At 37.8% G+C, this 26,306-nt stretch overlaps 1 protein-coding gene across 1 annotated transcript in view; it reads left to right on the forward strand.

Moving 5' to 3' along the window:
- The window catches only part of LOC134536334 (tight junction protein ZO-1), a 213,885-nt gene that overhangs the window by 147,291 nt on the left and 40,288 nt on the right, over positions 1 to 26,306 (forward strand). Inside the window, 10 exon segments of the mRNA XM_063376086.1 lie at positions 4,297 to 4,484; positions 6,279 to 6,536; positions 9,286 to 9,615; positions 10,944 to 11,010; positions 12,721 to 12,871; positions 13,402 to 13,553; positions 15,348 to 15,469; positions 17,177 to 17,349; positions 21,641 to 21,812; positions 23,595 to 23,817. Of these exon segments, the coding sequence (XP_063232156.1) occupies positions 4,297 to 4,484; positions 6,279 to 6,536; positions 9,286 to 9,615; positions 10,944 to 11,010; positions 12,721 to 12,871; positions 13,402 to 13,553; positions 15,348 to 15,469; positions 17,177 to 17,349; positions 21,641 to 21,812; positions 23,595 to 23,817 (1,836 nt within the window).

A 26,306-nucleotide genomic window follows, 5' to 3' on the forward strand; every position in this document is an offset into this window, starting at 1 on the left:
CGGGCAACAGTTGTTTGGATTCTATCATATCGTGAAATGAATCCGCGAATTTTTCCGGTCTCTATTCTGGCATAACTAGAGACATGCAAAATTCGTGGATTCATTTCGCGGTAGGCTAGCATCAAAACAACTATACCTTCGTACCGCTTCTGCGATTGGCCCACATTTTATCCTGGGAAATATGAGCCAATGGGAAACACTAAACCAAGAAAGTGCCGAATTACGGACAGCCTAGTTGAGACGTCTCACGCGTCAGTAGCCAATGAACAGGTGTCATTTCCGCGAGTGTTTGAAGGACTGTGGAGTCTATCCTAGAGGTCAATGGATCCGCGAATTTTGCAGGTCTCTAGGCATAACACAGGGGCTGTTATTGTTTGGAAAAAAAAAGGGGGGGGGGGACTCGAGTGCCTACCAATACTACACGTAAACTGCGCTCTCATTGGACCGTGGACAGTTTCGACACGGCGACCGTCGCGTCGGCCTGACTGCGCGTGCAGATACGAGGATCCGATCCGAGTTTCAACTGAACTTGCGACGCCTTAAAAAGCTTGTGAAGCAGCCATTTCAAAAGCACGTCCCATTGAGCCCCTGTGTGAGTGGAAACTGGGCGTGCCTGGCTCAGAACATGTTCAGAGGTGACTAAAGGTCGCGAAAGTCACGAAAATCGCGAAAAAGCGACGAAATTTAAGGAATGGTCACGAATACCACGCAAAAAAAAAAAAAACATTAGTAGTGCTGGAAATCTCAACAAATTTAATTTCCTCCAGGACCCTTTTGCTAACTTGTTGTATTTTGACGCCTCACTTGAAATTGTTGTCGCACATCAAATAAAAATGGTTGTAGAATGTCCACTTCATCCGTGTGGAAATTAGTCGCGAAAAGATTTAAAAAATATGTATAGGCACATTTATGTTAGGAGTATATATATTCTTCTTATTATGTTTAAATTTGCTTATATTTAAAAATTAATCCTGTGATACTACTAAAAGTTCTAAGAAATTGTTATTAATAAGTTATAAAAAATTGGTGAAAAGTTTCCTATATGGAACTTGAAACAAACCGTATTTTATTTGAGGTAAATTCCTTGAGTTACGGTCATATCTAACCTTGCAGCTAACTAGGGCTGCGATAGGTTCTTTATTAAAATACTGGCTTGGATACGGATGCCTGAAGAATTTTAAGTGTACATTGTAGTTAATGGTCTTTTTAAGAACTGTCTTATGTTTGCCCTACAAAATTTTAAGTTAACCTTACTTTTGAACTGACAACACTGCCCATAGGCATTTTTAAACACACTAAGGCAAACTTATTTCATCCCCAATTTCAGATTTACGAACTAAAACCCAATATTTCAGTTTTCCCAAGGTGTTTTTTTGTGCCTGTTTTACCTTTTAAAAAAACAAACGGAACATAGATTCCGGAAGCAGGATTACTGCTTATACTGTTAGGAATTACAATAAATTTAAGGACTTTTCAACGAAGATTTCAACTCGAACTAAATGAAGAGTTCTTCGTAATTTCAAATAATCGAGTCTTCTTAGAAACCACACCGCATTTTGACTTCCGAGTTAGTTGTATGTAAAATTGTATATATTATGAAAACATTCAATAACTTTTTAAGACCACTGTGCAAAATACTCTTATTTGTCGACGCCTGTTACCCTCCCCCTCCCTAAAAAAAAACACCTGATGAGTAGAGACATGCAAAATTCGCGGATTCATTTCGCGATAGTCTAGAATCAAAACAACTATACCTTCGTACCGCTTCTGCGATTGGCCCACATTTTATCCGGGGAACTGTGAGCCAATGGGAAACACTAAACCAAGAAAGTTCCGAATTACGGACAGCCTAGTTGAGACGTCTCACGCGTCAGTAGCCAATGAACAGGTGTCATTTCCGCGAGTATTTAAAGGACTGTGGAGTCTATCCTAGAGGTCAATGAATCCGCGAATTTTGCAGGTCTCTACTTATGAGGAAGTCAAAATACTGTTGTAGTTCCTACGAAGATCCAGTTATCCTTAATTACGAAGGATAGGTACTTAGTTTCAATGAGGCGAATCCTTCGTTTAGAAGTCCGTACAGTCACTGTGTGTACCATCGAGCGCCCCACTCCTAATATCGCCGGCTGTAGAGAGTGGGGAAGCCTAAGATGTACATCAAGTTCTGTCCCTGCCCGAACACGCCCGAACCTCGGGTTCATTGATATATATTTATATTTCTCTGTTTATTTTAATGTAGCTATACTAACCTAACCGTTCCTTAGTGATTTACAGTGTTTTAATGTAGCTATGTAGCTAACTTAACCAACCACTTTTAATATTTGAATTCATTTTTCCTGCGCAGAAATAAAACAAATCCCGAGGTTGGCCTGAGGTGAATATTCGGGCGTATTCGGGCAGGGACGGAACTTGATGTACATCTTAGGCTTCTCGTAGAGATCTTTGAATATATATACTGTATAGAAGTCGCCAGCCCAGGTTAAAATTTCTAATACGGTTTGAGGTAGTTGGTTAATTCACCGCCGCAATCGCCACCATCTCTAGGGCATCGACTTGTGGTGGTCCCTAGCGGACAAGTGTCGAACTCTTCAAACACCCTCCCTCAAACATGCGTTGTCCTCCACCCACCCTCTACCCCACCCCTCATCCCTACAGTTTTGTGAGGCACAAACTCCCGTTGAACGACCTTGAGCTGCAGTGAATGTTGGCTTCCGGGTGCGGGGGAATGACAGCGGGCGACAGTGCTGCGCTCTAACGTGCAAATAACAACCTAAGACGATACAGGGCGTTACGGCAGCGCACTGCAGCGGTGGAAGTTCCCAAGCTGCTTCATCATACGCTCCTGAAAAACGTAGAGTAAATCCTATCCACTCGCGACTTCTATACCATGGGCGTCGGAACCGGGGGGACGGGGGGGGGGGGGGACACGTCCCCTCCAATAATAAAAGTCTTCAATTTCGTCCCCCCCAATAATATATTTAGTTTCATAGTTATATTTAAAAAATGATTTCTGTGATATAACCCATATGTTGCGCATGGTGCATTTAGTCCAATCGTGGTAATATGAGCACTAATTCGGTCTTCGTGTAACATCAAAATCAGATCCGATACCGAATACAGGTATGTTAACTGTGTTTTTACAAATTTTATCTCTGAAAATATTTTTTTTAGAAAAAAAAAAATTATTTATTGCAACCAACTATAATAAGAATATTTAGGAAAGAAAAAAGCCTAAAAACCACCTTTCTACATCATCAAAACCCAAATTTTTCCCAGGGGAGAACCCCCGGACACATCCCCCCCCCTTTTCCCCCCAGGGGATGGATATTCCTCAACAACTAAATCAATTGAAGTCCCCCCCCCCCCCAAAAAAAAATATATCCTTGCGACTTCTATCAGGGGCGTAGCCAGGGGGGAGGGTTAGGGGTTCAACCCCCCCTCTCCCGTAGCACCAAATCTTTAATTAATTTCTTATTCATCACTCAAACAAATTTAATATTAAAATTAATAAAAATTTTACCATTACAATATTTAAATTTAAGTACCGAAAACTGCTAAAATAGCACTATTTTACACCTTAAAACCAAAATTTTCCCGGGGGAGGACCCCAGGACCACCCTCCGCTTTAATACGGTAGGGGGTGGGGGGGGGGGGGGCCGCATGCTTTTAACACCCCCCATACACAAATCCTGGCTACGCCACTGACTTCTATACCAGAGGTGCCCACCCCCCCCCCCCCCAAACACTATGACTCACCCCCCCCCCTAACCTAATGATGCGCACGCACCCCCCCCCCCCCCCGAAATTTTTTATGCCATTTTCTCAATGATTTACTCAATTATTTTATAATATTACTTTTTTTAGTATTATATTGTATCACATTTTGCATTAATTAAAACTGATTTTCTAATAATAATTTTGGTCATATCAGGTAATATTTCCATCCTGAACCGACAGATGCCAAACTGGTTTTTTTTTTTTTTTTTTTTGAGGAAAGTGCGGGGTTGTCATTTTGATTTACAAGATCCCTTTCAATTATCAAAGCACCAGAAACGTATTTTCACATTAGAAGCTACAATTATGTAAATAATATATACATTTTTTCTCGTCTTTTAACCACCACCCCCCCCCCCCTTTTTCTGAAATTTTAATGACGCAGTCTGCGTCGTTACCCCCCCCCCCCCCCCCTTGTGGGCAACCCCTGTCTATACAGTATATATATATATATTCAAAGTGGAGAGCGAGTGTCGGCGCTGGAGCAGCCAGGGACGCGGCGGGTGGGTTGGATGCCCGCAGGGTGAACGACCGCATCATCAGCGCGAACGGCGCCTCGCTGGAGAACGCGGAGTACGCGACGGCGGTGCAGGTGCTGCGCGACTCGGGCAACACCGTGGCGCTGGTGGTGCGCCGGCGCGTGGTGCTGCCGGCCTGCCCGGAGCCGCAGACCCTCAAGCTGTCGCTCGCCAAGAGCAAGAAGAAGGACGGTGAGTGGACCAGGGCCGGGGCGCGTCCGTGCAGGCGAACCAGGCGACCGCCTATAGGGCGCCAAGTGGCTGGGGGGCGGCGCAGCACGACACACAACAGCTGATATGACATGTTTAACGATTATTGAAACTAGATGAAAGTGGATTTTTGTAACAGTTCGGAATGTTTATATTGATATAAGTAATTATTTAAAGTCCACGGTGACCTGTTTATGATTTATAATAAGTAAAAAAGTAAAAAAAAAAAACACAAGCCTGCTTACATTTGATTGTTGACAAAATCGTAGGCTTACGTGATGTATTTTGAGGCAAAGAAAAATTTTTTTTGTGGTTTCGGGGAGGGTGGGGGGGGGGGGGGGGGGGTCGGCATTAAGGTTTTTCGCCTAGGGCGCCAATTTACCTTGCACTGTCCCTGGGTGAGTGACAACAATACTGGCTTAGCCTACAACCAGGGACCGGAAAAATTCGCGGATTCAATGACCTCTAGGATAGCCTCCATTATCCTGTGCACTTCTCAAGTAAACACGCGTGTTCATTGGGTTACTAAATTGTGAGGCGTGTTTTTAAGTTTTTAAGTTTGTCAAAATCGCGTTTTAGTGCAAATATAACACTAAAATACTAAGAAAAATGTTGCACTTTAAGGAAAATTAATGTCATCTGATAATGTTTTTTTTTTAGATTTTACTGTTTATTAGTTTTTTCTTACCCCCCTTAAGGGTTTGAAAAAATCCCCTCCCCCTCAATTTTATTTCAATTGCGCTTCACGCACCATATATCACCCCCCTCCCCCCACCAAACTGACTTGTTAACCTGCATTGATTAAAGAGAGTGTAGTTTTGTTAGGGATGGCAAATTTTTTTAACACATCGATATATCGATAATTCGATATACATCTCGAAATATATCGATGCCGATAAATATATCGAAAATATCGATTTTTTTCGATACATCGGTCTGTTATAATATACGAACATGCTTATCAGCTTTTATTGTTGTAAAATTATTATTTAAGTATATGTTGTATCGAGTTATTAATATATCAAGCGAATACAAAGGAATTACATAAGACAAGTTTAGCTCTTTCTAGTAAAAGTGAATACAACTAATTTTTTTATTATTATTATTCAGTAATACCTTCTCCGTTTTTCATTTTTTTTTCTTCCAATGTTATCCTTTTGAATTTTTGTTATAGACTTCTGAAGATGTTAAACGAAAAAGAAGCCAAAAAACATGTACAAAGGATAAGAATAAATAATCATAATTTTAAAAATAATAATAATAAACAGCCTTTGGTCCACCAATTGATTATTTTTTGTGCCAAATTTACTTACATATAATTGTTTGTTTTTTTTAAATTGAAAATAATTATTGTATACAAATTCGATATTATGGAAATATAATATCGATACCAAATCATCGATAGTTTTGAACGTGAAATATCGATATTTCTGATACATCGACACATCGTCACCATACCCGAAGTTTAGCTCTTACCACCAAAAATGAATAAAACTTGAGAGTTTTTTCCCTTCTATTTTTTTTTTTTTTCAAATTTTCCTATTCAGTATTCTCTTGTTTGCACATTTTCGATGACTCCTTTTTTTGCTGTTGTTTTTGTTGACATTTTTAATTTTGTGCCAAATTTACTTACATAAATTCAAATATTTTTTTAATAAGAAATCGATATTATGGAAATATTAATCGATTAAAATCGATTCCAAAAATCGATACCATAGTATCGATAGTTTAGATTGTGATGTGTATGGATGTGTGGTCGCCGTTGTGCGCGCGCAGACTTCGGGCTGGTGCTGGGCTGCAAGATCTACGTGCGCGAGGTGGCCGGCAAGGCGCTGCAGGACTGCAAGGACCCGGCGGCGGCGCTGCAAGAGGGCGACGTGCTGCTCAAGATCAACAACCACGCCACCGACGGCATGACCTTGAAGGAGGCCAAGAAGCTGATCGACAGCAGCAAGGAGCGCCTGAACCTGGTGGTGCGGCGCGAGCACAGGCCCGCGGCCGCCGCCAGCCAGGAGCAGACGGCGCTTCCCAAGAGTGAGTGCGTTCTTCCCCCACACACCCGCCTGTCGGATGTATCGACTGGTCTCTCGATGTATCGATCGGTCTCTCGATAACTCGTTTCGGTCATATCGATTCAGATTTAAAAAAGAAAAGAAATGTGCGCGTACATGACGTGATGAAAAGAACTAACTTTAATTTTGCGTGAAAATAATTAATAGAAAAATAATAATAAGACGACTGGAGTGATCAAAAAAAATTAAAATAAATACTCGGTATTCAAAATTAATATATACACATAGGTATAAGTTAAATTTTTAATTTAGTAAAACAATCGAGATAGAATTTTAATTAATTATCAAATTTATTAAATAATGTAATACTTTGTAATTTAAATGCAGATAAATTATACATACTGGAAATTCCCCTTGAAAAAAGTTTTATAAACAACATTTCTATAATTAATATTCAATAAAAAAATGTTTTTCGTGGTATGGATTGTATTCAGTATTAATCAAAGTATAAGATTAAAAAGTACATGTATATTTTTAATTTTTATGTAGCTTTATTTTTGTACGTAGCTTTTTTTCAACGTGTGAAAATTTCATTGTGTGGTGCATGCACATCGTAAAAATTCATTCTCATCATTTTTTTCATAATGTGCCCAAAGAAAAATAACTTTTAAAAAATGAGCTAGTCTTTCAGTACTCCCTATAGATGTAAAACATCTAACCTCAAAAACGAGCAAAGTCATGTGTTCTAAAGTTCAAGTACACCTATCCTACAAAATTCGGACACAAAATTGACGTAGAGTTCTTCAAAATAATGCCAAGCATGAAACATGAATGCGAATTGTGACTTCAACTAAATTTATAGATGTGAATCACATGAAGTTTTCACACCCGCCACTAGAATTTGCTGTCGGAGCAGCTATGTTGACTATAGAATCATTTGATTTGCAATTCAATGTCAAAAATCAAGTATAAAGCCGGGGATTCGTATTTTTTTAAAGTCTTTCGCTTTTATTTTATTAAGATGTTACACATTATGTAAGAGGTTTAAAAATATCGATATTTTTGATACATAAAATTATAACAGCAAAACATTTACCCTGTTTTTATTTATTATAATATTACTAGTAGCTCGCCCTGAACCGAGAGCAGGTAATGTTCAATTTTAATGATTTTTTTTTTAAATATTTAACCCATAACTAATAACTGATATTGGCAATGTAATCAAAAACTTAACAACTAAATTAAAGACAAACCATAGATAACATTATACAAATTTTTTAAAAGTTAATGTGGCGTTTACATTCTTATAGAAGTAGTATATATAATGTGATTGCATTTAATTTCTTGTTATTTTCTTTAGTTTACATTGAAGTATGCAGTATCATGATCTCTATGAACACTATCCTCTTTGAATTACAAGCCAGACATTAAAGTAACACATTTGATTTTGAAAGCTTTTTGTGTATTTACTAAGTATATCAAAAACTCCATGAACTTAAAAATTCCATTTGCTATACTTACCTACCAACCAAATTTTATGAAAATCCAATCAATGGTTCAAAAGTTATCGTTCGATAAAGTTATATACAACATACGTACAAATGCCGATTGCTCTAGTTGTTTGTGTAATATTCTATAATGAAAATATCTAAACCAAGTTTAGTTCTTACTACCAAAAATAAATACAACTGAGTTTTTTCTTTCTATTTTTCAAATTTTCCTATTCAGTATTCCCTTGTTTAAACATTTCGATGACTTCTTTTTTCGCTATTGTTTTGTTGAATTTTTTATTAGTTTTTTATGAATTGTTTATTGTTTTAGAATTCCTGAAGATAAGTGAAAAAGATGCCGACAAATTTGTTGATAGAAGTCTAATGAATAAATTGAAAAATTACACAGTTTTATTTATTTTTGCTAGTAAGAGCAATGCCTGCTTTAGGTAATTACATTATAATGCTACCATTATTATTTCTCTTTTTTGTTGTCGAACTTAGGAATGCTGTATTTATTTTTCAGTTACCTAAGCTTTTATTCTTATTTTAACTTAATATAAGCTACATGGTTATTTACACACACATCATCATAAAGACATTTGTTTAATATGGGCAGAAAAAAAATTGCTTAACACATTAAGTCAAATAATGTATACAAAGAAAAAGTTATTATGTTTTACTTTTAATAAAAATGGCTTTTACTTAATTTTTTTTTTACTTCAAATCATATATTTTCAGAACAAAGTATAGATATAAACTACATCTGCATTGAAATGTTAATACCAACATGTGAATATTTCGAAACTGAAAAATTGATTCACTGACTCCTAGTTTCATGCGAAAAATCGGATATTTGGGTAGGTTCCGAAGATGTGCTAGTACTATCTATAGCACTTGTTACTGTAGTGTGTATTCTGGAAAATTAATACACAGTGTTGCACTTATCAACCCGCCTCATTAACAGTAAACACCCGTGACTAGGGTGGTAACTTAACACCTGGAATTCTGCACGCCGTTTTGCGGTCCTTCAGTTGGATGGAATGACAGGCCTGTAACAGTTGTTACCATCGCGTGTCTTCTGGAAAATTAATACACAGTGTTGCACTTATCAACCCTACCCATTAACACCAAACACCCGTGACTAGGCTGGTAACTCAACACCCGGAATTCCGCACGCCGTTTTGCGGTCCCTTCAGTCGGACGGGTTGACAGGCTGTGGTGTGGAGATGATGACGGAAATGATGACCGAGATATGTGTGTGTGTGTGTCCCGGGACAGCGGACAGCCACGGGAACTACCTGGACGGCCTGGGCGCGCCCAACTACTCGTCGCAGAACCTCTACGTGCAGCCGCCCACCCGCCACCAGCACTCGCTCGACGACAAGAGCAACCTGCTGCCCCGCGGCCGGTCCCGGGGCCCGCTGCTCGACGTGTCGCTGTCGCAGCTCGACCGGCCGTCCACGCCGGCGGGGCACGGCGCCCACCTGCACCCCCACCACCCCCACCCCCACCACCACGCTCACCACGGCCGGAGCCGCAGCGGGCTGGAGGAGGGCGGCGTTCCCGACGGCCTGGGGCCCCCCCGGCCCCCGCCCCCCAGGCCCGAAGGTACCTACCGCGAGTGTGGGAAGCCCGCGGAGTCTGCGGGACGAGTAGATCACGGCGGCCATCTTGGATGACCTGTGACCTGTGACCTTTGACCTTGACCTTGACCCCGGCAGACATATTGGATCCGCCATCTTGGATACCTGTCGACTTTGTTTCTGCTGTTTGTTCCTAGGGAGAGCGCCAGCTTCGCTCTTGATTTTTTTTTTCTGTTCCACTGTTTCTGTGTTCGGAACCGCAAACTATTTGCAGAACCGGGATATTCTCTGCTATTCTCTAACGGATCCGAGAATTTCCCAGTACTTTCAGTACTAGGTAGTTTTTTTTCTTTAAATTAATAGTGCAGCAGTCTGTGATCGAAGTGGTACTACTTTAGTTTTTGGATGATTAAACCAAAATTAAAGAAATAATCATTTGTGGTACAATTTTTTTATTTTTTATTTTATAAAGTATCTACTAACGTGTTCAAATCACTTTGTTCTTTGAGACCGGAAAAATTTGCGGGTTCAATGACCTCCAGGATAGACTCCACTATCCTTTACACACTCGGGAAAATGCAAACTGTTCATTGGCTGTTGACTTGTGAGTCGTCTCGACTGGGCAGCCTGTGATTTGACACTTCTATGAGTGAGGGTCTCTAATTGGCCCTCATTACTCCAGTTTAACAGTGAACCAATGGCAGAAGCAACACTAAGGTATAATTATTTGAATTGTAGCATTTCACGAATTGAATCCGCAAATTTTTCAGGTGTCTATTTATTCTCAGTCTTACTCTCAATCTTCAACTTTGGAAAGAAAACATTTAAACTAATAATTGTTTTAACACGTGCAAAATCACTGGATTATTAACTTATGCTAACATTTATTATTTTCATAACAAACTTATAAGAAAAATATCATTTTTTAAAAGAATATTGGCAACAACAAATCACAGTTTCATATCTCTCTATTTTAGAAAACACAAATATTCAAAATTAAAATAAAGTCAACATTTTATGCTTGATTAACTTAAACTTTCAATCAGTTCTGAATAAATACTTACAATTGAAGTGCCATAAAAAAAAAAGTCATATCATTGTCGAGTCCCGAAAGTACCGAAAGAACCGGGAATCAATTTTAAATTCCCAGTTCTTTTATAATTTTAAAAGTACCGGTACTTTCAGGACCGGGATATAAATAAAAATAATCTAATCCACCTCCTCGCTGGCTAAGGCCCTACTTTATATCACACACCATAGTGCAACTGTCATTGCTATACAAATGTGATGGTAGAACACATGAGGTTGTGTGACAGCGGTAATGAGTTGTAGTCAGTATCTTCTGTGTTCCAGACTACTTCAACAGCAGGCGGCAGCTGTATGAAGACGACCCTTTAGTGCAGCGTGCGAAACAACCCATGTAAGTACTTTGCGGTTCTTCAGTTACGTTAGCGATGTATGAACGGTGTTGTTTTATAATTTACTATATGTATTGTTAAGTATATAGTTAAATTTATTCCGGGGCCCAGAATTGCACAGCATGTAGTATCTTCAATCTGTTTTTTACACAAAAATGTGACTACTTCAGACTATGTTGTATGCGCAAACGTGAATCCATTTTGTGTCTGATAAAACTTTATAAATTTCAAGCCATTACAGCATGGTCAAAATGGGAAGATTCATAATGCTTTATCATGAAACCTTTTTTACACCTTTGGAATGTGACCTGGATTAAGCTTCACCAACGGACTGGTCTTTAACCTTTGGGTTTGGGTCTACCAAAGAAGTTTTCCTACAAGGCCGCAGTGTATGTCACCTGTGATTGAAGCCACAGGCGGCTGATGATAACTCTAGTTCTCAGCCATTTAGAAACTTAACCTCTAGCTAAGCTCAAATTAACGTATATCTGTCTCCTTTTGTTGTCACTCTGACCAATTTCATGGGCTGTAAAATTCTTTTACCAATGAGCAATTTGTGACCAAAAATTCAAATGAGATTCCGGTTCAATATTATCTGCCATCTCAGAAGTACGCCTCTGGTTTTGAGAAAGAAGAAAACAATATTAGAGTAATAAACTGTTATCAAGTCATGTCAAGAGCGTGGTAGCGTTTACAATGTGACCCTCAATGCAATACATCCATTAAGAAAAAAAAATGTAGTGTGTACTATTGCAACATAAACATAACTTGGGATCCTCACACACCATTTTGATTTTATTTTAAAGTTTTTTTTTTCCATTACTTTTTTAAGTCAAATATTAACTTAGGTACCTACATGTGTATGCGACACCTGTACTCTAACCGTATTCCTACTGCATGATAGGACACAGCTAGTTCCTTATTTTTAGGGAACAGATTTTGGTGTCCTATCCATTGCCGATATTTTGCCCAAATTCCGCGTGTAATTCCGAGTGTGCGCAGAGCTTAGCTGTAATATGGCCCGCCAGTTAGGTTACAGTTGCATCCCGACAAGGCAATGCTTAGTCTCTACTTCACACGAATATCTTGGAAGACCACCCTTAGTGTAATAGTGGAAGTGTTGAAATAGCCATCAAAAAATGATAATGATGAATAAATAAGAAAATATCAGCATGGCGTGTGGAGTCTTAAATGTTACTAATTGCCTAGAAAGTTAGTGTTTTTTATTTCTTGTTATAACTGAATCAAAATGTGTGTAAAATTACAGCCAATCAATGGGATAGAAGGAACGACTGCATTCTTAATTATTCCATCGGCCATTAGCAAAGTCTGTCACTTGTCCTCATGTGAAAATTTTGATTCACACTTTAATTACGTTAATGAAAGAATAATTTGGGATGAATTGAATAAAAGTGACGGATACTCAAAGTGTTTTGGTTTGAAAGTGTAACAAGCAGTAAAATCAAGTTACTTTTGAAGTTGATGTACTGTCAAGTTTAATTTAAAGATTTTTTTTTCTTCAATTCATTCTATGTATTTGGTATTGTTTTAGTTTTTGGTTTTGCTTCAGAAACTTTAAAAATACCTATATATATTTTGTCAATAAATGATTTTTTGTTTTTGTTTTATGTGTTTTGTTTTCTGAAACACTATTGCAATAGTAGGGTCACATCAAGAAAGTAACCTAAGCTAGACTGTGTGGGTTGTTCCAGGCCAGATCCCCGGTTCATAACTTTCCAAAAAGAAGGATCCGTGGGCATCCGGCTGACTGGCGGGAACGAAGTGGGCATCTTCGTCACAGCCGTCCAGCCCGGCAGCCCTGCGTCCGTTCAGGGCCTGCAACCTGGGGACAAAATACTCAAGGTAACTTACCCCTTCAGTAAAACCCGTTTACATTACAACATTGAAGCAAGTGAATAACTATTACCTATATTTTTGTTGATTCACCACATAATTAATTCATTGAATTGTATTTAATGCTACAGAGGTGTGCTTGTGTGCTCATGGAAATAAAATTACAAGTAAAAGAAAACAGCGTACTTCAAATCCATGACCGCGCTACTTCAAATCATGCCCTTATTTATCGGCGCCGTTACTTCAAAACTGCGCAAATCGAAAAGCGTTACTTCAAGGGGCGGGTGTATTTCAGTGTTAAGGTGTAGCTGAAAAAAATGTATATTGGTTATTTTCTGTATAAATTTAATATGTTTTGGTCAGGAAAAAAAACTATAAAGGTAGTGAAGAAGTCAAGGAAGAGTCAGGGGATGTTGTTTGTGGGTTGTGTCGGGACACCCTTGCGTTGCTGTTGCGCAGGTGAATGACATGGACATGAGTAGTGTCAGGGGATGTTGTTTGTGGGTTGTGTCGGGACACCTTGCGTTGCTGTTGCGTAGGTGAACGACATGGACATGAAAGGCGTGACGAGGGAGGAAGCGGTGTTGTTTCTGCTGAGCCTCAACGACCAGATAGACCTCATCGTGCAGCACCGCAAGGACGAGTATGAGCAGATAGTCGCTAGTCAGCGAGGGGACTCCTTCCACATAAAGTAAGAAACCTCACGGCAGCTTGCCCGGGGCTGAGCACAAGCAAAGGACCTCTTTCTTTTGAATCTGCAAGTGTTCTAATTAACCCGGGTGTTCAAAGATAACCTAGCATACGCCATTTTATAGCGTGTATAAGCATGCACTAAAAACACCATCTGAACCCCCAAAAAAAAAAATGCATTCATAGTCTGGGTTTTAGTGTTCTGAAACGTCTGAAACTAGTTTTTAGATGCAAAGCGAATACAGTAGAACCTCGATGATACGTTCCCGTTTCATACATTTTCCCGTGTCATACGCCGATTAATTTTGGTCCCGCCGAAAGTACTTTATTTACAATGGTTTACTTTCCCGGAACATACACTTATAAAATCACTATTTTCCCGTTTCATACGTTTTTACGAAGCGGAAAAGTCCTATAATTCACAAATTCTTTTGTTATATTCCTCCTGACAAAATACGTTTTAATGCTTTTATTTTGAAAAAACGTTCATTGTTTACCTTTGCAAACGTAAGAAAATAACTTTATCGCACCATAGATATGGATAGTATCAGGAAGACTGTGCACTTCGCTAGTAGCATCTATGGCCAGCACCAAGCGAGACTAGTGGCGCAAACTAGCAATGATTATGAAAATGGTGCACGCGCTTTACCATGGCACGGATCTCATATTTTGTGCATTCATTAATCTTTGAACTGAATATAGCCGTTTGTTATTGTTTTCTTACGATCGGATTGTTTTGTATTTTACTTTTCTCAAGTTAAAATTTTATTGAAATTTGTTCTGTTGCATAAAGTTGTTTGTAAAATGAAACAAACAAGCAAAAATTACTGATTTTGTTTTTCTAATTTTTTTATTTCTAATTTAGGCTTGGTGACCTTCCCCCCCCCCCCCCCCCCTCCAAGAAAGGACTGCTTTATTTGATTATGGACTGTATTTTACAATTCTGGTGGTTTTATTATATGTATATATAATGATGAATTCATATCTTTCATTAATATAATGCAATTATTTACACATTATGTTTTTAAGTTTAATCTGACATTGTGCTGGTATGCTAGATTGAAATTTATTTTTATTATTTTCATTCCCTTTTCATACACTTTCCCGCATCATACACCATTTTTGTGCCCTCCGTTGAAAAGTGTATGACAGGGGTTCTACTGTATTGAATTGCATGTTTAAAATATTTTTGGAGTTGAATCGAATTGCTAACATTGTTATATCTGCCAGGCTATGTTACACTTATTTCATAAAATACATAGTTGATTAATGTAAAAAAATTAATATTTTAACATTTATAATGTTTTAACTGACCAATTGGACCCTTTTTATAACACCATTCAATAAAATTTTTAAACTAATCATGTTTAGTATTAAAATTGAGATTCATAAAAACAAAAATGTGCCACATTTGATTCTTTCAAGTAACCAACTTTATTTGTACAAAAAATAACCCCTCCCCCCCAAAAAAAATTTCGTGAGCGTATCTTAGACTTATATTTTTAATAGCTTCGCTACAAACCCCTAGCTTCACATCAGATGCATCACAACCTAAGCTTCATATAAATTGAATTGCAAATTTTCTGGCAGAGTCAAACATTATTGAAAAAGAGCTTCGTTTGATTCGCTTAGTCTTAATCTTCGCACAGGCCTGCTAGAGACTCCAATATACTACTACATAATTACTTGTTACAAACCAGTTTCCCTATTTTCTCGGATTCATAGATAGTTTTTATACTGTTTAACTTTTCAGACCTCAACTTAATTTATGAATGTGTGCAACCTTTTTTCCCAGGGCTCACTTCAACTACGACCAGCCAAACAAAGGCGAGATGAGTTTTCGCAAAGGTGACGTGTTCCACGTGGTGGACACTTTGCACAACGGCGTGGTCGGCTCGTGGCAAGTGTTCAGGATAGGTGAGTGTGCTTGCTGTATAAGCAAGGTAGAGAGGACAAAAACTAGTATGTACATCTTTTACAAATCATAGCATGCATTACTCTCGAAGTAGTGCACGTGTTGCAGTTAATGAGCATGAACTTCCGTTAGAAGCTAGGGGTTAAAAAACTTTTGGATTGCCAACTTCAGCATTGAAAATACAAACCTGGTGGTCGTATAAAAGTATTTTAAATAAGTTGGAACATGACAGGTAAATGCAAAAATAAAAAATTGGCCCACACAATTTGTGAGTTTATTTTTTTACATTCTGGTCTTGTTTTCTATTAATATAGAATAAATATATTTACATAAAAAATTAGAGTGTAATTTTTTTATCCTTATGGCATTATTTGTATTTGTTTTAATGTATGTTTCTAAGTTTCTGAATAAATTTGGTGTACATGTTTTTTGCTCTTTCCATTTTTTTGGCTGTATTCTGGTGGGTGTTGGTGGATAAGGTTTCCATGCTAACCTCTCAAATTTAATCGTGTACCAATAGAAAGGTTGTTTTATAGTGAAAATGTTTTGTATCAAGATAGTCCACAATAAACTGTAACTTTTTCATAGGCTCATGCTTGAAATAAATAATTTTTACATGAAATAGTTATTTTAGGGTGAATCACATACATTCTGTATTGCAATATGTGTTTCCTGGTCAGCTGATTTACACGTGGAAGAATTTTCTTTCGTCAACAGATCCAATAAGAATATTAACAATAACTGAAGCTCTACATTTTTTATGGTATTAAATTAATGTTTAGTAGCTATGCTGATTTGGGCAGTTGCAAAGGAAAAATTTATATACTTAATACAATATCGGTACTTGGGAGGTGAAGAATTCCATATCCTTTTTTTTAATGAAATATAGTTTGTACCATGTTCATGATATGTATTTTTCGCTCTATAATTGATACCATTGATATTATACTCATACCATTAAGTCCGAAGTGCAATTTTTATATACAAAGAACTCCAACATTTTTTTTTTAATGAAAACATTAAACCATTTTCTCGAAAACATTATTTTGTCTAATATAAGAAGTGTTAGAATAATGTATTAAAGTTTCATAAAGAAATGTCTAATTCTAGCGAATAATACTGTAACAATATTGTGACATGGCTTCCTATACCCCCAGGGTACATATACTATATTTTATATAAATTATTTTAAGAATTTATGTATCCATGTTTTTATATTTAATATATTTATATGTCTGTATTTTTATATCTTAATATGTATAAATCCAGTGTCCTGATGTTTGTTTCCAGTGAACTCTTCACCAAGTCAACCGATTTCGATGCAAATTGGCATTTATGTGTAATGTTTTCCAACTTGAGAGATAGGATAGTTTTTATTTCGATAAATGGTTTTAATAATTTATAATTAATAATAAATAATAAATAACCGATCACCATGGGTAAGCAAAAAAATCATAGGTCATAAAACATACAAACGGTAATTGTGTGACATTTCTCTATGTGTCCGACACACTGTCATATAGCGCTATCCAATTTTTGCTTTAAACTCGCAGACAGTAAAGCTCCATGTGTTTAGCCCGGGCAACGCCGGGTACTGCAGCTAGTATATATTTTATATTTTGAACATGATATATGTAGTTGGGTTCCTGGCAGCCACGCCACACCGCCTGGTGACGGCGGCGTGAACACTCTCTGCCCCTCTGCCGCAGGCCGCAACAACCAGGAGGTGCAGAAGGGCATCATCCCCAACAAGTCGCGGGCGGAGGAGCTGGCGACGGCCCAGTTCAACGCCACCAAGAAGGAGATGAGTGCGTCCGAGAGCAGGGGGAGCTTCTTCCGGCGCCGGAGGGGCAGCCACCGCCGCTCCAAGTCCCTCAGCAGGGTAAGAGCGGAGCCTGGGGGGGGGGGGGGGGGAGTCCGTTGGGTTGTCACCCCTCACATCCACGACCCAGCTCCTTTGCTGCGGAAAGTGTACCAGAAAGTGTAGCAGGCAGCGACAAACATTCAGCATTTGCTGGCAAGAATAACAACATGTAGGAATGAATAATCTGGGGGTGGTCACGTCTGCATGATTACATGGTTAGTGTGTGAAGTAGTTTTTTTTTTTTCCCCTTCATCTAATTGTTGCGCACCATATTGGTTAGATGCCCAAAACATTGACTGAAGCTTAGTATTTTCATTGTGAAAACAGTTTAAAAATATTTTTTTTTGATGGACGTGACAGTTTTTTAACAACTTAGATTCAAATTCATACATACTGAACGTAGTCAGATGTTATAAAACACCTTTTCCGCAATGTTTTTTGAGTGGAACAATATAGCGTTGGCAAGGTTGAAAAGCAACTTCAACTACGTCACTCCATGGGAATGTCACACACAATGTGTAAATGTGGGTTTCTGTGGATGGAATAAAAGGACACGTATCAATTTCGCAAATGGCAGCACCAAACAAAAACTAGTTTGACCACAGACATGATTAGCAGCGTAGAAAACCACCCCATTAAACAAAAATTTGCTTGCCGCAATTAAGCAATATATCATGGATTCGAGATTAGTCGAACGACACAGTTAAAGAGTTAAAAGAAATAAAAAATAGAGTGATGAAGAGCTAGAAAATTACAGTAACTTGGCTAAAAATTTTTTTACAGAGATATTATTTCAAAATCATGAATGATATCATTAGTGGGCTACAATAATTTATTTCCTCTCCCCATTATAGCCTGACATAACTCATACACAAGCGACAAGAATATTGTGTTTCAATTTCAAAAGTAGTCTATATTTAATGGCAGTTTGGATACGTGTTACTGTAAGCATGTCTTTCACATGTTTGACACATATTTTTCATGTATTTAATATCATTATATATTAGGGATGGGACGAATCCACATTTTGGTCGAATCCGAATCCTTGTTCGAATCCTCAGTGTTTGTCATCGAATCTCGAATCCACACTAAACTTCACATGTTATTAAAAAAAATCACACATTTATTTTAAAAAATTACATAGACCTATGTATTAAAAAAAATCACATATGTATTTATAAAATTATAAAATAAGTGCATAGTGTATACACCTGATATAAAATAGAGACAAATAACCTCAAAAACCACACACGTAAGTTTGCATCTGTCTAATTCTCTGTTAAATTAATCCTTCCTATGTTTTCAATAAAATACGTTTGTATAACAGACACCATTTAAAAAAAAAGTTACATTTTTTTCTGCAATGTTATATTATTGAAGGTTGGAAATGATCGAGTAGTTATGCTAATTGACAAAATGCAGCGTAGTTTATCTTATGTTTGTGCTATTTCCGTTACCTTTATAATACAGTTTAGGTATACAATTTTCTAGAGCTGGACGAACCTCAGTACTCTGGTTTCAAATCGAACTGAACTGAATTGAATCGAACCATAGCAAAAAAATTTTGAACCGAGCCGAACCTCATACAGAAATAATTGTTTTGAATTAAAACAAACTGACCACCAGCATTTTGGTCTTTAACTGAATGGTGAGAAAGAAAGGTTCTCCAGCCATATGTAAAATTAAAACATTATATAGCTTAGCTTTATTAAAACGTTGCAAAAATTTTATAAGTAAAGTTTATGCAATAAATAATGAAGGAAAGATTTCTGATTTTCTTTACATATATATACTTTTAAATCATGAAGAAGTTCCATCTAAATTTCAAAAAGACTATCTTCCTTTTTCAGTGTACACTAACCTTCATTTAAAAAATATAATATTATAAAGATGACGAACATTCAGGCCACATAACATATTTTTGTGGCAGACATAACCTAACATTTTTAATAAGTAAAACTTTTTAATAGGACATTAAAAAAAAGTCGAACGTGAATTAAGTTACCTATCTACATTACAAAACCCGCTGACTTCAGTTGCTGTTTTCTTGGAAGAATGCTGCTCATCAGAAGAAACTTTAGACATTTTTTGGGGTGGTTCTGGGTCATCTGGGTCATCATTATCTTTTCTCCATTTGGAAAACTTAAACGACGTAAGCCTGCTCATCGCAAATCACCTCAAGAACAATAATATTGTAAACGTAACGTAAGAAGTGTGGTTATAGAAATTTGCGTCGGAAAAAAGAAAACACGAGAAATAATGATGGCTGACGCGACTACGCTAGTCAACTTAGTAGCGTACTGTAAAATTTACTGGACCAGTACTTTTAATACACAAGATTAAATTAATATTATCAGTACCTGACTGTTCTTATAACCAAAAAGGCCAAAGAAAATAAATACATCCCAGTAATTTAAAATACGTTATTTACGTAATCATTTCCTACCGCAGTTGTCTTGTGTTAACTTGATCACGTCAGTTTTGCCGAAATACGAGAGTTCTCGTACATGCGCTTAAGTTTAACGTATGGGGTACGCAATCTTGGGTGATTTTACAACACTTCTCGTACACGCACAATAGTTAAAGGTAAAATATACAATACCTTTGGCATTTGTACGATAGTTTATATTACGTAGTATGAGAAATGCATACAAAATTCTCTAAAGTAAACAAAAAACAAAGCGCGCCTATATGAAAAAATGCTATGCGAGTTATGCGACGATTAATAATTTTTTTTTTATATTTTGTCTGCGCTGGAAACTGTTGAGGCGACGATTATGCGATAAAAGTCGGACTATTACAAGTAATGGAATTTTGTTGTGCTGTTTTGTGAATGGTCTCAAATGGGGGTTAGAAAATTAGAAAAACTTAATTTTTTTTAAACGAACGTTCGGTTTTTCGAATATATTTTAAGAGGTTTCGATCCGAACCGAACGTAAGGGTTCGGTTCGAAATTTTCGAACTTCACCCAGCACTACAATTTTCAATTACTACCTAAAACTTGTAAAAACCCACCTCGAATCCCACCTCGAATCCCACCTCGGATCCTACGAATCCTCGAATCCATAGGATTCGGTATATTCGACGAATCCAAGATTCGAAAATCCCATCCCTATTATATATCTATTTACGACAATTTCAGCGAAATCATCAGACGATTAACTAAATAATAAAGTATTAAAAATCAATTAAAACCAAATTAAATATATTCAGTTTTCTTCTCTCAAGCAGAATCATTAGCTACTTAAATTTTTTATGCATAAACGTTAGTTTTATTAACGTCTACAATTCCCTGAGATTTTTAATCTGATAATTTTTTTTTTTTTTTTCAAATTGTAGGGAAATCTAAACTTATACTTATAAAAAACCAACCATAAGAGAAGAGGCCACTGATTGGCTAGCACTTCCAGCCAATCACAGAATCCCAGCTCCGATTGGCCAAACAAACAGGCCAACCAGGAGAAAGGAAGACTCTGATTGGCCCACAGCTGCAGCCAATCGGGAAACACTCCCCCTCTCAGGCGAGAGTATTAAAAGTCAAGAAAAATTGTAATAACCTTAGTAGGGTAATAATCTCCCTGATGATGGCGATTGCAACATCGACCGAAACGTCGGTGATATCTTCTCCTTCGACGCGGCTACAACCCAGAAGACAAGCAACTCAATACCAAACAAAACAATATATATATAAAAAATTGTTTGTCCGTAAAGTCAGTTTACGGACGATAGTTTAACGTGACATCATAACAAAACATTGATGAAATGATTGCACACTTTTATGAATAAAATTGAATCATTTTTATTGAATTATCGCTATTTTGTGTGGATACAAAGAAGGAGTGAAATGAAATCTACAATTTTATTGATAAATTTACTTTTATTTGCACTCATTAATTCAAATATGTTTATTACTTTAACGAAGAGATTATTTTAACTATAACTGTTGTACATGTTTGCTATTTAACTTCTTCCAATCTGTGTTATCCTGTTAAGGATAGGACGATTATAGGAAAAATTAGGAAACGAATGGGAGTGTTTCAAGTTTAATGTGCCTGGAAAAAGTCAAATCGATGGTTGTTCCAATCGAGTGGAAGAGAGATAGATGCGGCGCAAGCGTACAACGAGCGTGACGGGACAATGTGCGTGACGGGACACTTTTTCGTGCATGCAGCCGGCGTTCATCGATTCATTAGACGTTGTCACGTCAAAAAAAAAATCAGCTGAAGCCTACTTGTTTGGCGCAGGATCGTGTAGTGACTTCTCTGTCAGCTAGCCGTAGAACCTTAACAGAGAGTGTGTGTGTTTGCAGGACCACTGGGACGACGTGGTGTTCTCGGACAGCATCAGCAAGTTCCCCGCGTACGAGCGGGTGGTGCTGAAGCACCCGGGCTTCGTGCGGCCCGTGGTGCTGTTCGGGCCCGTGGCGGACATCGCGCGGGAGAGACTGCTCAAGGACTTCCCCGACAAGTTCACCTCTCCCCGTGAGTCCCTGCTCCCCGTTCCTCCTCGCATTATTGTTCCGCATCTTATCGTAGTCCTGAGCAGGGGCGTAGCCAGGGGGGGTTTAGGGGTTCAAACCCCCCCCCCCCCCCCCCCCTTAGCACCAAATCTTTAATTAAATTCTTATTCATCAGTCAAACAAATTTCATATTAAACTTAATAAAATGTTTACCATTACAATATTTAAATTTAAGTACCGAAAACTGCTAAAATAGCACTATTTTACACCTTAAAATCAAAATTTTCCCGGGGGAGGACCCTTCCGGACCCCCCGCTTTTATTATGTTCGGGGGGGGGGGGGGGGGGGGGGGGGGGGCGCATGCTTCTTAACACCCCCCATACACAAATCCTGGCTACGCCACTGGTCCTGACCATTGCAATTCTGTGATATTAACTCTTGTCCTATTAATTTTCACAGTGTTTGCTAAATTGTACAACATTTAAAATTATTTTCTGTATTTTCGGTCTACTTGCATATAAAAAATTTTTTTTTAGTATATTTGGGACTGTACCTAAATTTCAATATTAGAAAATTCACTTAAAGTAAAAAAAAAAATAATTTGATTTATTTAAAACCTATAGGTAAACAATCTGGTAAGTATACCTAGAATAAAATTGCAAAAAAAAAAACTTAATCAAACATAATGTTGAATGAATTAGAGATTTTTTTAACATAAATATGATGTGTTCTTAAAAAATAACACTGGAAAAAATTTCATTATTTATTTATATGTAAAATGCCTACCAACAGTACGAGACTCGAGGAGTAGGCACAACAAACATACAAAGACACAACATGTGCAAAAAGAATACACAAAAGAGAAAACAGACTAAACACATAGTTATATTATTAATTAGTTAAACACCAATAAAATATGCACAGAACTACTAAAAATTTTACAGAGAAAGATGTCAACCAAAAAGTAACAATAGAATACCTAACAGATAACAATAAGGCAGATTTAATAGACTACTTAACTAAGTTGCATGTTTCATTTATTAAAGTTTGTGACTAATCTATAAATAGGATCAATGTTCAAATGGAGGGTATACAAGAATGATAGCAATCAGACCATTAAATTGAGGGACAAGTAAACCAGTATTATCAAGAATATAAATGCATTTCGTTTTGTGAGACTGTAACAGTTTCGAATAAAGAGAGCATCAATTGAGTTTCTGCGATCAGAAAGGAGAGTAAAACTTGTATTTGGAAGATTCTTAGAATTAATTATTTTAATTATTTTATTCTGTAATTCAGTTTTATTTCTTATCAGTATTGATAGCAATAAGTTCACAATGTTCTCAATGAGAACGAAAGCTTGCAGACTTTTTCGGGATCCGCACCGGGCAGGCGTTCGGACTCAAAAGCACATAGAGGATGTTACATTCAGGGGCGCAACAACAAGGGGGGGGGGGGGGGGGCAAGGGTATTTTGCCCCCCCCCCCCCCCCCCCCTCAGAAACCTTGAAGAGGGGGCAAACGGGGGCAAAGAAAGTGCTGTGTAATCAATTTTTAGATGATAAAACAGCTTAAATAGCACCATTTTCCACCTTGAAATACAAATTTTCCTGGAGGATGACCTCCCGCTTCAATAGGGGGGGGATCGATGATTTCTTTATAAAAAGTTATATTGCCCTCCCCTTTTGGAAATTTAGTTGTTGCGCCCCTGGTTACATTCGGCACTTTTTTTTTTTTGCAACCGACGCAGGGCAAGGGGAAACGTTTACGCAGGTTTTTTTTTCCTCGTGTTCCCATCCCCGCAGAGCTGGACAGCAACTTGGTAGACGTGCCGAAGAGCCAGAAGTCGTCCGGCATCATCCGCCTGAGCGCGATACGGGAGATCATGGACCGGGGGAAGCACGCGCTGCTGGACATCACGCCCAACGCCGTCGACCGGCTGAACTACGCCCAGTTCTACCCCATCGTGATCTTCCTGCGGGCGGAGAGCAAGCACGTCATCAAGGAGCTGCGCGCCGGGCTGTCCAAGTGAGTCCCGGCTTTGAATATACACACATATACACTGTGCAGAAGTCGCCAGCCCAGGTTAAAATTTCTAATACGGTTTCGAGGTAGTTGGTTAATTCACCGCCGCAATCGCCACCATCTCTAGGGCATCGACTTGTGGTGGTCCCTAGTGGACAAGTGTCGAACTCTTCAAACACCCCTTCCCTCTACCATTGAACGACCTTGAGCTGCAGTGAATGATGGGCGGGGGGTGCGGGGAATGACAGCGGGCGACAGTGCTGCACTCTAACGTGCAAATAACAACCTAAGACGATACAGGGCGTTACGGCAGCGCCCTGCCGCGGTGTAAGTTCCCAAGCTGCTCATTCATACGCTCCTGAAAAACGTAGAGTAAATCCTATCCACTCGCGACTTCTATACAGTAATATATATTCAAAGGTCTCGGCGCAGCTCGCGAACGGCGCGGCCGTTGCTCCAGCTCGCTGTGGTGCGGTCGTCCAGGGGCCCCCACATGGCCGGTGCTACCGTTGCTACGGCAAACGGGGCCCGTGGGGTCTAGGGGGCCTGCGAAGGAAAGAAAAAAAACAACCTTAAAACAAAATAAAAGTAGACAATTTTAAATAAATCATAGAAAACAACTAAACAGCAAGGCCCAAATTTAGTTACCGATGAAATATCACACCAGAGTAATATTATTCGGAACATGCTGTTCGTGCAGAACGTGTCTGAATCTATGTACAACTGTGAGTAATGAAACCACCACCAATTGACGTGACACCATGTTGACAGTGCAGAGCACTTACACTCATTTATTTGCCATTATTCAAAATCAACTCACGTTGGCAATCAAAACACCGACTTAAAAGTAGTTTTAATGTGTTTTAAAAATAATTGTGAAATGGTTAAAAATATATAATTAAAACAATGCACATAAAGGAAATTTTTTTTTTTTATCTCTGATAGATAAAAGGAAGGGGGGGGGGGGGACATCATGACTTCTAGCAACGGGGCCCACAGAATGATGTGGGGGGCCTGGCGGTTGTGCTTAGCACCTCCCGTGATAACCCCTGCCTAGTCAGGGGTGCATCTTGTGTTACTGAGGGATGATAGACGCTCAATGTATATTCTCTGAATTGGCATGCACTCTTTCCATCGTGCGTAGGGCGACAATGAAATCTGAGCAGTAACCTTTATAGGTGGGGAAATGAAGTTAAAGATGTAATTGAGTGGCTTTCAAGCATGTGCACAGGATGTTTCATATCTTAACAATTATTTTGAAAAAGACACACATTTTTTTATCTTTTCATCCTAAAAAAAAAAATGTGGTTTAAGAAAGGAATACTGAAACAGGAATACTCATCCGGCCTCAGCACATTCTTAAGTGCTTCTCGGAAACGGTCGTCATTTGGATATTTTGAGCAGTTTTTAAATTGTGTGGTTTCTTCTTTTAGCTCTGCACACAGTATGTGCATGCAGATAGGCCCTTTCCTTTAACATGTTTCTCATATCAAAAAAAAAAAAAAAAAAAAAAACCCCTGCAGAATTTGAGCCGATGTAACCCAATATCCTCCTTTGGATTATGTTCCTGTCTCAAGGGACTTAATATTTTACTTATTTTAACACTATTTTAAAATATCAAATTTTATGTTTTTAAAGATCAAATGAATAAATTAAATTTTTTATTCAAACAAGCCTATTGTGGCCTGTCACTATTTTTTGTTATAAGTATGTAATGTGTTGTGTTTATATTCATTACGCATTGAAAATCATAAATACATTTTTCTATTTAATCAATTTTTTTTTAATTTGTATCATTCTATGAAGCATTACAAAATTACTTTTTTTGATATATTTTTTCATAAAAATTGCAAACTTTTTTAAACAGTTTTAATAGCTTTTTAATACCTATTTATTTGTTTGAAATAAGTGTGAACTCAGTCAGTATCTTTAAAGCTGGTTTGTGACTCAATGTATCTACTTTCTTGTGATAAATCTTTAATGTGGTTTGATCATGACTTAGGTTATGAATTGGTAGCAAAAACGGTTATTTTCAACATTTGGTTTCTTAAGATGACTGTGTTTTAATGTTACTTACTAATATATTTTTATTCTTTTGGAAAAGTGCATTCATGGACATATTTAGCTGGTGAGTCTATATGCTCAGTTTGTCTAAACTTTCTCTTACGAATTACATATGTGAATTTAATTATTGTGTCATTTTACTAATGTATGGATTATTTCCCTCTTAAAATGTGAATCACAATAAAATATCAAAGTTTTGATAAATCAAATATATAAACAGTAGACTTCCGATTATCCGGGTGCGGGTTATTTTGTTTGCAGGTTTTCTGGTTTGTGGGTTAACCGTGCCATATTTAACTTTTATAAACCATAAGACAGAAATAATTTTTGGCAGTAAGTTTTTTATTTTTTTGATATATTGATATGACAGAGCATTTGATGCTGTGATTCAAGATGAAAACAAATGCAGCCAAACATCATCAACTGTT

The sequence above is a fragment of the Bacillus rossius genome, chromosome 10 (genome assembly GCF_032445375.1).
Source record: "Bacillus rossius redtenbacheri isolate Brsri chromosome 10, Brsri_v3, whole genome shotgun sequence".
Classification (NCBI taxonomy): domain Eukaryota; kingdom Metazoa; phylum Arthropoda; class Insecta; order Phasmatodea; family Bacillidae; genus Bacillus; species Bacillus rossius.